At 41.7% G+C, this 13,878-nt stretch overlaps 3 protein-coding genes across 7 annotated transcripts in view; 2 read left to right on the top strand and 1 right to left on the bottom strand.

The window, feature by feature from the left end:
- LOC114871753 (protein outspread) overlaps window positions 1–2,545 on the top strand; it is a 115,287-nt gene extending 112,742 nt beyond the window's left edge. The window contains exons 16-17 of one of the 4 annotated variants that reach the window (XM_029178061.2): window positions 888–1,043; window positions 1,332–2,545. In XM_029178061.2, coding sequence (XP_029033894.2) covers window positions 888–1,043; window positions 1,332–1,480 — 305 coding nt within the window. In that variant the 3' untranslated portion in view covers window positions 1,481–2,545. The remainder of the gene's footprint in view (window positions 1–887; window positions 1,044–1,331) is intronic. The other 3 variants (XM_029178064.2, XM_029178063.2, XM_029178065.2) reach the window with 3 other exon arrangements.
- A 191-nt stretch (window positions 2,546–2,736) lies between these two features.
- Window positions 2,737–13,878, top strand: part of LOC114871740 — a 177,976-nt gene continuing 166,834 nt past the window's right edge. The window contains 13 exon segments of the mRNA XM_046288185.1: window positions 2,737–2,875; window positions 3,258–3,400; window positions 3,473–3,649; window positions 3,730–4,026; window positions 4,097–4,214; window positions 4,314–4,477; window positions 4,570–4,812; window positions 4,882–5,251; window positions 5,332–5,482; window positions 5,546–5,743; window positions 5,817–5,959; window positions 6,064–6,285; window positions 6,366–6,711. Of these exon segments, the coding sequence (XP_046144141.1) occupies window positions 2,792–2,875; window positions 3,258–3,400; window positions 3,473–3,649; window positions 3,730–4,026; window positions 4,097–4,214; window positions 4,314–4,477; window positions 4,570–4,812; window positions 4,882–5,251; window positions 5,332–5,482; window positions 5,546–5,743; window positions 5,817–5,959; window positions 6,064–6,285; window positions 6,366–6,711 (2,656 nt within the window). The 5' untranslated portion in view covers window positions 2,737–2,791.
- On the bottom strand, window positions 6,878–12,488 carry LOC114871728. Of its 2 annotated transcripts, none has more exons than XM_029177978.2 (4): window positions 12,356–12,488; window positions 8,352–8,724; window positions 7,381–7,530; window positions 6,878–7,305 (listed from the first exon to the last, which is right to left on the bottom strand). In XM_029177978.2, exons 2-4 carry the CDS (start codon window positions 8,475–8,477, stop codon window positions 7,225–7,227), a joined length of 357 nt encoding a protein of 118 aa, XP_029033811.1. In that variant the 5' UTR covers window positions 8,478–8,724; window positions 12,356–12,488; the 3' UTR covers window positions 6,878–7,224. The 2 variants fall into 2 exon arrangements, with proteins under 2 accessions (XP_029033811.1, XP_029033812.1); XM_029177979.2 differs by having other exon boundaries at window positions 8,352–8,607.

The raw sequence follows: 13,878 nt of genomic DNA, 5'->3' as shown, positions 1-13,878 counted from the left end.
CAAATTTTTTTTTTTTTATGATAATTTTTGTGTAATAGTTATTCAATTAATAAAACAACATGCAGTTTCATTAATAAGTGAGTGTAACACTTGGGTAGTTCTCCGTATTAGACGGTTGTCTAACTTGGCTGTAAGCTAACATGGGACGTATTTTTCTGGGTGTATATTGCAGCAACGCAAAGTAACCCTGCCTTTCTGTGAGTGTGATGTTGTACTCTTTCGATGTCTAATTCGTACGCATAATCTTCAACATTTTAATTAACACCGGAGCTGCGCAGGAATCACTTGGCTCATCCTAACGCAATAGTCTATACAGACATTTTTGATATCAATGAAACCTTTTGTACTGTACTTTTTGCATTTTCTTACGAAGAAGCTATTTTTGCAATATACATATCTGTTGATTTCTGCGCATTTTCGAACAGCAGCATCGTATAATACGAGTATAATTATAAGAATAACGTCGCTTGACTGTTGGGAACATACTAGGTGTGCAAGGCAATAATTAGTCCTTTATTGTGCGCATTGTATCAATTAGGAATAAATTAAGTTACATAGGTGGCAGTGTAATAACAGAATGGGTGCAGCTTTTAATGCTAAGATGACTTTTTGGAAATAATATTTTTCTAAAATATTTGTAGCCAACAGAAGATGTTCCTTTGAACCACGAATAACATTTCAAATCTGAAAATTATAATTATCCAAAGTCTAAGAAATCATATGTTACTAATTAATGTTCCTGAAGTCATCTTAGGATGGAGAGAGTTCTGCTTTGTTTCGAATCGACCGGTATTTTGATTTGTAAGAAGAGAAAGAGAAAAAAAAAGAAAAGGAGACGAACGAAGGAAACGGGATAATGGTATTTCGACAATTATTTGACACGAAAGGTGGCACAGCAGAGATGCGAGTCGACAGCGCTGGCAGCCGGTGGCAGGACAACAACAAAAATGAAAAGCAGCAACAACACGCGGAGGCATTCCTCCGTGCCAACAATCCTCACGCGTCCCGCTTCACCCCGGAACCCTCAGCTCTCTCCGTTGCAGGTCCGTTCTCTTCTTTGCCAATTAAGACAAGTACTACTATGTGTGTGTTTTTTTTTCTCCACTCGTCGTGTCCACGAACCGTTTCATCACGCTTTGTATTCTATGTATCTTCGCATCTGATCATCGGTGCTTTTTGGTTCTTTCAATTTACTCGCTTGCTACCTTGGAGGAAGTCGAGTCCCCTCTGTTTCCGATGCAAATGTGTTAAGCAAAGGGTTCGAGGCGATGCAGCGAAAGGATAATTGTAATAGTTTAAAGGACACTAATAAAGTTAGATTTTGTTTGCAGAGCTGATGAGGTCTCCAGCAGTGAGGTGGTCCAGCAGAAGTTGTCGCAGTTTGCCTCCAACACCTACGCCTAATTACCATCACCCGCTCCACCCCCCACTGCCAGCGGTGGGCATGGTCGCCGAGAGGAAGAAGCGTTTTGAACTCTAATTTTGCTGTTACCTTTCGTTTCTACGGTTCAGAAGGTTCAGAAGGTTCAGGCTTGTAATTAAATGAATTTCGCGCGTGCGATTATTTCCGAATGGTGCTAGACTGGTTGCTCGTTCGTGCACCTCTATCGTCCAGCTTGAAAACGTAGACGATTCTCTTCGTTGTATGGTCATCCTTGCAACTGGTATACAATTAATAATCGAACGGTCCACAGGTATTTTGTCACTGCCATAGCGATTGAGTGGAGCAAAAAGAAAAAGATTCGAATTCCGTGTCGCTTGGGATCGTGCTCTCGTCGTAACGTGACGATATTGAGCATGTTTATCAGGTAAACATGATTCAATAGCCGAAACGAGGCTCAGGTCCCGCGAATTCCGCTTCGCGATTAAATTCTAGGGGACTTTTCGTTCGTCTCTAAAGAGGTTTCCAATTGTTAACTTTCATTTCATTCGTTGACACGTTTCTTCCACGACCGTTCCCTTTCTTTCTATTCGTTTGAACAAGGAAGAAACAACAGGTTTATTTTCTACGACTTCTTTTTTTTCTTTATTTTCCTTTTTCTACCATGAGTCGTTGATGTTCCGAGATCGAAAAATATTTGTACGCTTGTTTCGCTCTCGTTATGTATAGATTTTGCACATATAATTGAATATACGGCGTTGTCACCTTGCACTGTGTATTACCGCATCGTCTCATTGTGTAAATGTTTTTGTCGGATCGCGATATCATTTTCTTTTGATGTTAATACTGTATAGTTTATGACGTTTTCGATGTAAGGAGAAAATTATAAATAGTCTAGAATTAACCCTTCCTTCCATGTGAAATGGATTGTTTATATTATATGTTATTATTGTATTCTATATTATATATATATATATTGTCGCGATTCGTTTCAACGGGGATGTCGTTCGGCATCGTGAGAGCGAAAAAAAAAGAAGAAATTATCGATAACAATACGATTCATTATCTCTTATGTAGAGTAATTACTCAGGATTGTTTAACATTTATAATATATTACGATTATACTTATTGTATTTGTATTATAATTTATAATACCGTTTGAAATAAAATATAGTAACCATTGACGTGAATATTACGAATTTACATGTTTGTAATACGCTTTTTATAACAAACTAATATTTTGTTATTCGAATATTTCCCGCGTTCGCGTTCGTGTTACGCGCCGGCCGCCATCTTGGTTGCGCATGCGCCTGGATTCGAAAAATCGTTTCCGTTCACGTGGTACGCGGCTTCGCACGGCGTCTCCCTTTATCCAACTGTTTTTTTGTGAAATTTAAATTATTTGTGAATATGGAGCCTTTATTTCGGTTAGACATCGATATTTTATTGACGAGCATCAAGCAGAAACTGATGCAACACGACGAAAATGCCCAGGTACGTCTATTTCATTCGAAATTCATGTAAGCCAATGTATAGCGTCATACAGGATTGTAGCGTGCTTCGGTTTCTTGAAATTTATTTGCTTCCAAGGTGTAATATTCACTTATATACTGTTATTTTTCGATAAAGTTGTAAAAGATATTGTAAGAAGGTATCGTGAGATGATTTAGAATAGGAATTGAGAAGAAATTGTTTGTACATAGGTAGCATGTATGCAACGGCTATCCGATTTGTTCCATTCTTGAAATTTATTTGCTTCTAAGATGTAATATTCACTTATATACTGTTGTTTTTCGATAAAGTTGTAAAAGATATTGTAAGAAGGTATCGTCAGATGATTTAGAATAGGAATTGAGAAGAAATTGTTTGTACATAGGTAGCATGCGTGCAACGGCTATCCGATTTGTTCCAAAATGGTGGCGCTGCGAGCAAAGAGGCGGTTCTTTCAAAGTTCATTAAGTTCGACTTGCTATCAACCGTATTCGAAATCTTGCAAACTTCTACCGAATCACTTCTTCCGTGGGTTTTAGAGAAATTATTCAACAAATTAATTCTCTTTAACATTTATAAAAGCATATATTTTATTAACAGATGCGTTCTCGACTTTTTAAACGTGATAATCGTATACCGGAAGTTCTACGACTATCACATAGCAAAGGAAGCTATGGATTCGATATTGAAAATTACAGTTTGCATTTTAAAGTCTCGTAGTAAAGAGACACAGTTGATACATAAGCTTCTTACAATAATTTTCAATATACTTCAGAGGTGATCATTTTTATATCAATTTAATTATTCAAAATCACTGAATTTTTCATAGAAGTATTAGTAAATATTGAAATTTTTAGAGCGATAGAATTTAATATGAATTTTCACGAGATCTGCATTCCACGACAAATACTGTCGCTTTTGAAATCATTGCTCTTAGAAGACTCATCGGATGAGAAAATAAAATTCTCCGCTATAGCATTGTTGAATCTCGTTTTGGAAAATATTGAGTCTGCGTATGATTTGGAGGACAGCGTGTTTCAACTTTGTCATAAGGCTGTCGATATGATGAAAGAGATCGTTAAATACAGCGATGACGAAGCTTCGGTTTCGCTTGCTGCTGCTGCGCTGTGCGCTGCTTGCGCTTCCGGAACCCGGTGAGACATTCGATATAAGATTGAACGGTTAACTTAAGTCGGTAAAGCTAAAGGAAAATCCTCTTCTCAGGTTGTGTATCGAGAAGAACGATAGCGGAAAAGCCTTCGACAAAGTTTCGCAATGCAAAGTAGCTTTGGTAAAGGCGATCTATGGAACAACGATGAGCACGATCGTGCCTCACGTTAAAGTAAGTTATACCGAGATCGTTATCCTAGTTAACGTATCGCCTCGGTGCGACATATTTAATTACAAGCGTCATGCGTCAATTTTTATTATCCGCGTACAGGACAGAGAGTCAAACGGAACGGACAGGGTCAAATTCCATAGAAATCTCGTGACTTGTCTGTACAACCTTTACAAGTTGAGTAGCTGTAACCAAGACAACTTGTCAAACCACTTGACCGCCAACGGATATCTCAAGTATTTCTTGCTCTTAACCGGCAGGCTTCCGTAAGTCGCGCACTCAAATTGCAACGAGACTGATAAAACGAAATAAAATCGATAAACGTGCAGGATTCACGATTTAGTCGTTGATATTTCAGGGAAAATCCTCGGCGTAGCACATGCCTGCTGTTAGCTAGAATCATAACTAATCTCGCTGATAAATCCCTGTCTATCAGCCAATGGCCCGAAGGTGCAACTGCTTTCGAAACTTTGATGCATCGCGGATTATTGGACTTGCCGAAAGATCCTGAACAATGGAAGAACATAATAGCCGAGCATCAAGGTGGCAGTGCTATTGCCTTGATGATGTTAATCTATTATCACTTCCACGGAACCAGAGAGTACGTTGTTTAACTCGTATGAAAAGGCGGCAAGTTAAGTTGAAAGAGACTGTAACACGAATATTCCAGGAACGACATGATATGCTTGAAATCGCTGATCACCAGGATCATCAATTTGCCAAAGTCTGATCCGACACCGTCGCAAATTCTCAAAGTTTTATGGTTTCTGTTTGCTGTCGCGTCTCTGTCGCATTCGTCATCGAGCTCGGAACAGGATTACGGGAAAGCCGTGAAACGATTGGCAGCCGTGTTGCAATATTCCAGATTGAACGATTGTTACACCCATCACATAGATCTGTTGCATTATTGCTTGAAGTGCCCCGAGTTCCCGAAAGATTTGCGAAACAAAGCGATGGATCTTTGGCTGGTGGAATCAGAGGGGGATATCAAACCTCTGTTGACGCTCGATTGCGCCACAGTTGTGCGACATTATTTATTGGTAGGACTTTTTGGCAGAGAAAATCATAAGAATCAAAGGTGATTTCGATAATTTAATTGGTATTTTCTCGTGGTAAATAGCTCGTCGTACAGACTGGTTATTCCGAGAAGATAATCAAGCTGGCCATGAAAGGAATTCGCGAGATGATTCAACTGGACAACGCGAAAGAGATTGCTGAAATTGCCTGGCACATATTGCCGAATCTTCTTTTCCCCTACGAACCAGAGAAAGGTAGGCACAGATGTTTGGAATATTAAGAGAAATCAAAGAGCCTCGACTAAAAATAAGCTACAGATGAGCAGGTCAAGGCGGTGCTAGAATTGACCAATATTTCCATTCCGGCTACCTTGTCATCGAGCGTGAAGAATCGCTGCGCGGACAGTCTGGTAAGAATCTTGCTGAGACGAGAAGCGGATCCGAAGCTGAGGACATTGGCGGTAATGCAGTCGTACGTCTTGCTGGTCACATCCTCGACGACCAAGCCGTTCACGAGTACATACTTCAAGTACACTCGCTCGATAAATAAGAAAAAGACAGAAAACAATTCACGCTTTTGAAATTGCAGTTCTCCAGATATATTGTACGACCACGAACTTCCTGGAGGAATTGATCGTGCAAGGCTTTTCGGAAGACACTCCGGAATTGTCCGCGGTTTGTTTGAAGCTTCTCGCGTTTATTATTCACTGTCAAGGAAAATCGTCTATCCAGGTGCGCGCATGCTGTTTGCACTTTGTAAATAATAAATCTCGTTGAAGAACGATTCGTTCCATTCCGGTGTTTCTCATCTATTTTTTCTTTTTTTTTTTATTCAGCGTGATAAGCCGTTGACGATTGACGCGCAGAGCTTAGCCGATTTGCTGTTAAATACGAGGAAATCCGTCCACTGGTCGATCAGCGCGATGCAACTGGCGCTGGAAATTTTAACTCAAAATATTGATGGATCGGTTGTCAGTCTGAGCGGAATACCGAGCAATAACGACGGGGCGCGAGCGGTGCTCAATCTCTACGAGACTCTTCTCATCGTTCATGGGAATGTACGAATGTTTTCATCGAAATTAATCATAGGTTTACAATAAATTATTATACATCTGTGTTACAACTTCTATGTTAACAGGTAGATTCGATGCAAAGAGATATCGTGTACCAATGTCTCGTGGGTGTCTTGAGATTCTGTCACAGTCGCACAGAGTCATTGATGTACCATCTCTGCAATTTAATGAGCAACTGTGTTATCGTATCTTCTACCTTGAAGACGCGGCACGTATCCTGCCACTTTTTGGAATTCGTATCGACCTGGCTGCGATATCGGAAGAGATATTGCACCGACGAAGCTCCTTGGAACCCGAGGTCGCTCCGCAAAACGCCGTTCGAGGAGACTTTGGATCAAATTGTAAGATACATGGACGGCGCGCAGAAGCTGAGGACGGACGAAGCTTTCCACGGTCTACGCTACGCGGTGAGTGATTGAATATTCATTTTCGAACGGCATTGACCGAGAGAACTCTATATAGTTTGATCTCGTTTACGAATATACCGCGTTATTTTCAGTTGTCGCAATTTAAAGGGTAGTCGAAAACAAAAGACACTATTCTTTTGCTTTAACAGTTTATTTCATCCGTGCAACATTGTTAGTAACATCGGCTTAACATGGTAATACGTGCGTACAAAAAGTAGAAAAAGATTATCCGGGACGAATTTAATTCGTCCGAGTGTAACGCGTGCGCTTCTGCGTGATATCCTGAAATATAGCATTCATTTTTTTTTTTTTTTGGTTGTTTCGCTAAATAGCTTGATCGCTCTCCTCGCCCTAATTTTCCCCAGCTTGGCTGTTGACCTCTAAAATTTTCATTTGGAACTGGTTAGACGCGATTGTGCGGTGCGTCGGTCGCAATTTCGAATACGATTCTGCGATTCGATGGCGTTGCGATTGCTCTCTCCTCCGTGCTTCCGCCGTTCTTTCGGCTTAGTTTTTGTTACTTTCGTGGTCGCCCGTTGCGCTGCATGAAGCAACCCTTGAACGAGTTCAATCTCACGTCGATCTCACCTTCTTCTAACTAAAAAGTCACATATTTTTTATGCGATCAATTCGTTGACGCGACGGTTGAAATGATTGAAAGTAAAGGGAATACCTGGTCGAACAAGTAGATCTCTTTGTAACAGGACGGTGACACGCATTCGCGAATGCATCTTGTTTTGGCGATTCCGCTTCTTTGTGGCGATAGCATCTTGCAAGCGCCGCTTTCTTCGCAAGCCTGCTCGAACTGCCTGAAGAGAAGTTCCTGCCAAAAACGTGAAATTATTAGAAATCGATTGCCAATCGAACGAGAACAAGGCTCGACCGAAAATAAAAGAACCAAGCCGAGAAGACACTCGACGAGTTGTGAAAAACACAGTGGACGATTCTCGTACACGATAACCGGACAAAATCGAGCGCAACAATTGGTTCGAGCCTGTTCAAAGATTAACCCCAATTAATGCTCGTAGAAGTTCCATTATTGGTGCCATAAGCTCGTTCAATTTTCTCGAAGAACAATTCCCTTTCTCTCAATGTAAAGAAGCGAATATCTTTACATGCAACGAACGACGATAAAATTGAGTTTACAGTTTTGTATTTGAAATAAGTTTCGACACCGAAGCGCACCCCGAGCACGTCCGCTGTTTTTCAGGTTAACGGCAAATCGATTCAACCCCCTTAACGAATTCATGAAATCACCTGTCTCCTTACGTCCCCGTGAAAATGTCAGATCGACGTCGAACGTCGTACCAAATGTCACACGTTTCACTCGGAACGATATCACAACAGTTTGGAAATACCTTACGGTGTTTATAAACAGAACCATGGAATCCGGTGAGCATACCCCTTTCACACTGTTCCCAACACCAGCGACTACCAGACAAGCGAAGGCGAATGAAAAGCAAGAAGAAAAATACCATAGAACTTGGTGAAAATTCAACGCGATCGAAGAGGAATCGTCACGAGTTTCTTTTCCCCGATGTGGAAAAGCGCCACCCCGAAAACAAGGCTGTCCAGCCATAACCTGTACCAAGCGACAAAAAGCGTTCCTCCCGGATGGTTCTTGCTAGCTTCCGACCGACTTACATTCTTGGTAGTCTCCTTGTACGGATACTCGGGGAAGGTGAAGGTCTTGGCGAGGCTTCCCGGGCCTTCCTGCAGGTGTTCGACGACGAGGATCAGGCCGATCGCGAACGCCACCCCCGGCGCCATGTTGAGCAGCCGGCTACGATCAATATGATGGGGTGGCGCTTCTCTTCCTGCCGCCAGCTTTACCCTCTGTAACCCGTGAAAACGAACGGGCTGGAGGATCTATCCGCGCGATCGTCCTCCCTCGATGAACCTGTCAATTCCAATGAAATTGACTTTTAAGATCGTTCGAGGGACGGAGATCGACGAAGAGCTTCGCTGCTTTCATTTTCCTGCCTCGATCCTGGACGCCGACGAGTTTCTTCTTTTTCTATAAATTGAACAGCGGGATGGATCTGCTGAATTTGCTGCTACCGCCAACAGAGATTGGCTGAATGTGTTTTGCAGATGGATTGCGGATTTTTGGAAGAGGATCAAGAGGCTCAGAGGATTAGAACCGAGGATCTATGGAACTATGATACAGATACCATTAGAATTTGTCAAATTTCACGTTAGATATTCATCTTTATATTGAAAATCATGTAAATTCTGGATGAAAGTACTGGATGAAACGATGGGGAAGGAGGCGAAGACGGGTCGTGGACGATCCGTCTGTAAACAGAAACTGGATGCGCGCGTGAATTCGTCGATAAATCCGCGGCTCGACTGTTTTGCATAAAACGTAACGGAGTGTGTATGCAACGAAGCGCGAGTGCATTTATCGTCGCGATGCATGCGAGCGAACGAGACGTTTTTGTTCGGCTAGCCGTTGCGCACCACCAGTTCCGAGCTCACCAAATCCCGACCATTAAATCGAGATTTCGGCGGTGATTAGCGGCAGTTTGCCTCGCCTCGCTGCCTCTGCCAGTCGATAGATTTTCCCAATAATTTTCCCTCGGTCCGAGAAATTTCGACTCCCCGAACTGGATCCACTTATATTCCACCCTTCTTCTTCCTTTTCTTCTCCGGCTTTCTACCAAGTCGAATTCGAGTGGCTTTGTTATCCCATTTTCTTCTTTTACGATTGCCTTCTCCGTTCTCTGATTCCTGATCAGGAAATTTTCACAACCTTTCCCCCTTCTCACTTTGTGATATCGTATAAGATTCTTTCTAAAAGTTTGAAATATGCTAAAATAATGACTGGTATTTTATTAAAAATATAAATCCAGTAAATAACTGGACGTGTTTCATTTAGACAGAAAAGAAAAACGAGAAGAAAGATGAAACAAGGGGACGGGTAGAATATTAAAACCGCGTTACCAATTAACGAGTAGCCGGGGGTTGAAGTTGCCATTTCCCTTCGTAGATCGGCCACGTGCTAGGAGAGTAATTTAAAAATCCATTACGAAGACACCGCGATTAATGAAACGGATCGCGGTTCCCGCGGCACGAACGGACAGAGGAAAAGCGAGGAGGAAGTGAATTTAAACCGCGGAGAAGCCGGTCGATCTCGATTCGAATTAAAATTTTCATCCGCGTTCGTTCGCGTAACCAGACATTCGAGCTAATTAAACTGCAGCTCGGGTCACCGTTGATCCGGGATCAAGGGGAAACGCAAAAATCACCGCTGAAACTTTTTCGACGTAATCATTAGAGCGACGGAGAAGCAGACTTAACAGGAAAATTTATTTTTTGAAAGTTTGAAAAAGATACAGATTACGTAATTATATGTTCGTTTCGTCGATCGTTGTGCTTGATGCATTTACACAGATATACATGAAATGTTTTCGATTAAATCGTGATTTTACTCGAATTTCCAATTTGTTCAAGGAATTTATCAAACAGAGAAAATTCGTATCGAGTAGCCGAGTCGTTTGATAGAAATGTTCACTGAGCGAACGTTTCGTAACGCGTGCTCGCTCCTCGTTGTTTTTTATCGTATCGATATTATTTGTTTTTCGTTCTGTATTTTCCTATTGATTAACGAGATCCCGTTGTGCGTTCAGTAATTGATAAAAGGCGGCTACTACTGCAGCTAGGAATGTTTGTTGTACAGTTCTGTACATGCAGGTCAAACTGTGCCTGGGAGGTATCTGGGACCCTAAAATCATGACACTCGAAAACAAAGACACGTCTGGTTTTTTATAACTGTAATTACTGCGTTGAGTCAGAGCTAACGAATTACGTAATTTCGCTTTTGATGTTCAACGACGACGTTGAAACACAAGTGCGGCTGTAACGCGAATGGACACGCATTCTGCAACGCTTGACAATTATGGTTGACGTTTCCTCGTTCATCTGTGAAATAATTTCCGTGTTGGCCCATTCAAATCATTAGATTATACGGTATATTGAAAATTCATAGGAATTATGAGACACCTCTCTTAATTATTTCCAAGCAAAGTGCACTGGATCGTGTTATAATTTGTCTTTGTAGATTTATCGTTGAAAAATTCATAGATAAAATAAATTTGACAATTTTCATCTCGTTTCAACGTTAAACAGTATTAAAGGGATAATCATTAATATTCTTAACGATACATACATCCAGTCGCATCAGGTTTAATCATGCTTGAGGAATTAAACCATCAAATGTAGTATTTGCAACATTCGGAATAATGGCTTTAACGATTGATAGGTTTCATTCAATAATTCGGCGATTATTTAATCCGAATCGATCGGGATTATCGAACAGGCGTTCTCGGGAAAATGTATTATTTAAAGCTAATCCGGTTCTATACTGATAAAGAGGGATGTCGCGATGGGAAACAGTGATGGAAGTTGATTTAATTAGCCGGCAATTAAACGGCGAATGGCAGGCTAGTTTATTTAATTGCAACGATTAAGGGAATTGTTCAACCACGAGGATGTGGCTGTTCCTGCGGCTACCGTTTTTCATTGGCTTTGTTTCCATGGATAAATTCAAACCCTTTTTTCTTTTCCGGAGAAAGTGTACCGTTCATGAGGGAGGATAAGAGTTAGAGAAAGGGGTTTGTTAGACGTGGAAACAAATGTTTTTATTATTAATAGAAATAGCAAGTTTAAAAATTGAGAAAGTTTTAATTTTTAAAACATTTTTAAGTAATCTGTGATAGTAACATACGTATAGTTTATATTTCATTCACAAGGGATAAGCCGATGTTTACGTTGCATAAAAGTGACGAGCTTAAAATGTTTTATTCTCACGTCTAGAGCTTTAATCGAGAAAATATGTTGTCAGATATACGTCAAGTCCGTGTAAAATATTTTCTCTTGCAAATTTTTAATAAGATTGCTTGTTTCCTCGTTAATCCGACGGACGCGATAATTGTCACCCGTGTAGGTGTTTAAGGATACACACTTTGATGAAGTATTACAGGGTGAAAATTACAAGGTAATCGCAACGAAAGCTCGTCATAACAGTGTTTAATGACCAGAACGCAAACTAGCCCTTACATAAACCAGGCGAAGCATTGCAATTTGCGGCGACACGCGGCGAATTCTGCTCGGTCGATCATTAACTCGGCCTTTAATTAAACGGACCGACTGTTTGATGCTTCATAGCGATAGGTATTTCCGTCTGAAAACCGTCTCGAGTTTCATTGTCCCATGCTCGAACGGGATTTTATTACAAAGTGTTGAAAATTATATAATTAGAGCGAGTGTAAATGAACCAGGCGGGGGTTAATCCGAAACGACACGCGGAATTCGCTAAGACGGACGACGAAATCGCGAATTTCCAGGGAGATATCCGTTTCTATGGAAAATCGGTCGACGAACCTCGTGTTGGGGCGCCGTTTGTCAAACGTTTGGCACGCTGCCGAATCCAGACCCGTGTGCACCTGACCCCAAGTGCAACAAGTACAATTAGGGAAAGCAGAACTTACGTGAACTGACCTGCGCACCGTCCACCCCCGCCTCCGGAATCGATATAAAACGGACGCGGCGGTGAAATTCTGCTGACCGGAATTCGAAGGAACCGTTTGCCACCACGGACTCCCATCCTCCGCACCTAATTGTTCGATATCAAACGGGAAACTTACCAGCTGCGCTATTAAATGAACCTCGTTGCCCTGATTCTACGGTCGATAGACGTTTTGACAGTTTTAGTTTGGTTATCGAATTGTTCGGAAACTAACGACAGTTCCGTGGATGAGTATTGAATTCCGTGTTTAATGTAACTTGGTCAGAGAAATAATGAAATTCCTAATACCAATGAAACTCGCGTGAAAATATTCTCATTTTCACAATTATTCTCTCACGATCTTGACCCGTAACCCGTTCGCGTTGCCCTCCGACTCTTTGTTTATTATTTTAATACGGGTCTGGTTAAAGTCGCGTGAACAGGGGGGTCGGCATAAATTAGCCACGGGTCACGCGCAATTTCACACGTAACGCGGAACGCTCGAGTCACAATTTGCTGGTAACTGCAGCCGCGCGCGGCCGCGTAAAAGCGTTAAATCACCTGCACTTTTTGCGGATTCTTCGTCTAGCGTTGCAATAGGCGACCACGAGCTCTCGTTTCGTTCGCTTTTAAATCCTTCTCGAGTGGCTGGATAATTCGTTTCCTAGCAAACATATTTCGCGAGACGATAAATTGCAGTTCTGTAAAATTGGTAGAAAGGGTACACCTGTCCATAAACCTTGCTTTATTTCGTGAATCCTCGAAAGGGTTATCGATGAATTCGTTTGAAAAGGACAACGTTGAAGCGGGTACTCAGCGATGCTTTTCCCTGGACAGTATATGCTTGCAAAAACGTGTAGAACAGATTATCGGACGATCTGAAAGTGGAAAAGCAATTACTTTACTGGGATTACGTGCCGCACGAGCAAACAGTCGGCAACAAATCACCGGTAGAGCCGAGAACGCGTTACGCGGATCGAACCCTCGCCGCGTTTCCTCAGTTAGCGAATCTCATTACCGAAACGCATCGGCCGCCAGTTGCCGAGCGTCGTATAAATTTACAACACAATATCGCTTTATCATTGGCTGACGTTCATGGGCTAAATTATGGCACGAAGCTGCTGTCAGACTTCGCGTTCCGTGGAAAGCGATATCCACGGAATCGTTCGCGAATAACTCGCGGAATTCCGATTCTTCATCTCTGTATACGCAAGTACTTGCGTTCTGACGTACTCGTTGCAAGTGGACAGAAAATGCTTGTCTAAATTTAGATGTTAATTGGTAATTGCTTCTGCCGACCGACACCATAAATTTGAATAACGTTTTAGAATTCAGCTCAGTGACCTTAGGTTTATTTTAGTTCGCTTCAGGTTAGTCGAGGACAGACAGACTTGTCCGGTTGGTCTATAAGCAGAAAAGATTCTGAACAGCAGACGATGCTTATATTCTGTTTCGCAGAATATTCAAATTTTTATATTTTTCCAAAATTTTGATTGGACAATTGTCATTCGTCAGCTTGCTGATGAAAAGGAGCGAATTGTCGCGGAAAGTTGAAAAGAGGGGGACCTTCGATGTAGAATGTGAAAGGAATACGACGTGGACTTTAGCGGAGTTATAAAGTACGTGACGGAAAATCGTGTCAGCCATACTTGCTGCCGTTGC

Source organism: Osmia bicornis, chromosome 12 (assembly GCF_907164935.1).
Source record: "Osmia bicornis bicornis chromosome 12, iOsmBic2.1, whole genome shotgun sequence".
NCBI lineage: Eukaryota > Metazoa > Arthropoda > Insecta > Hymenoptera > Megachilidae > Osmia > Osmia bicornis.
This window is presented reverse-complemented; position numbering and strand designations above follow the sequence as displayed.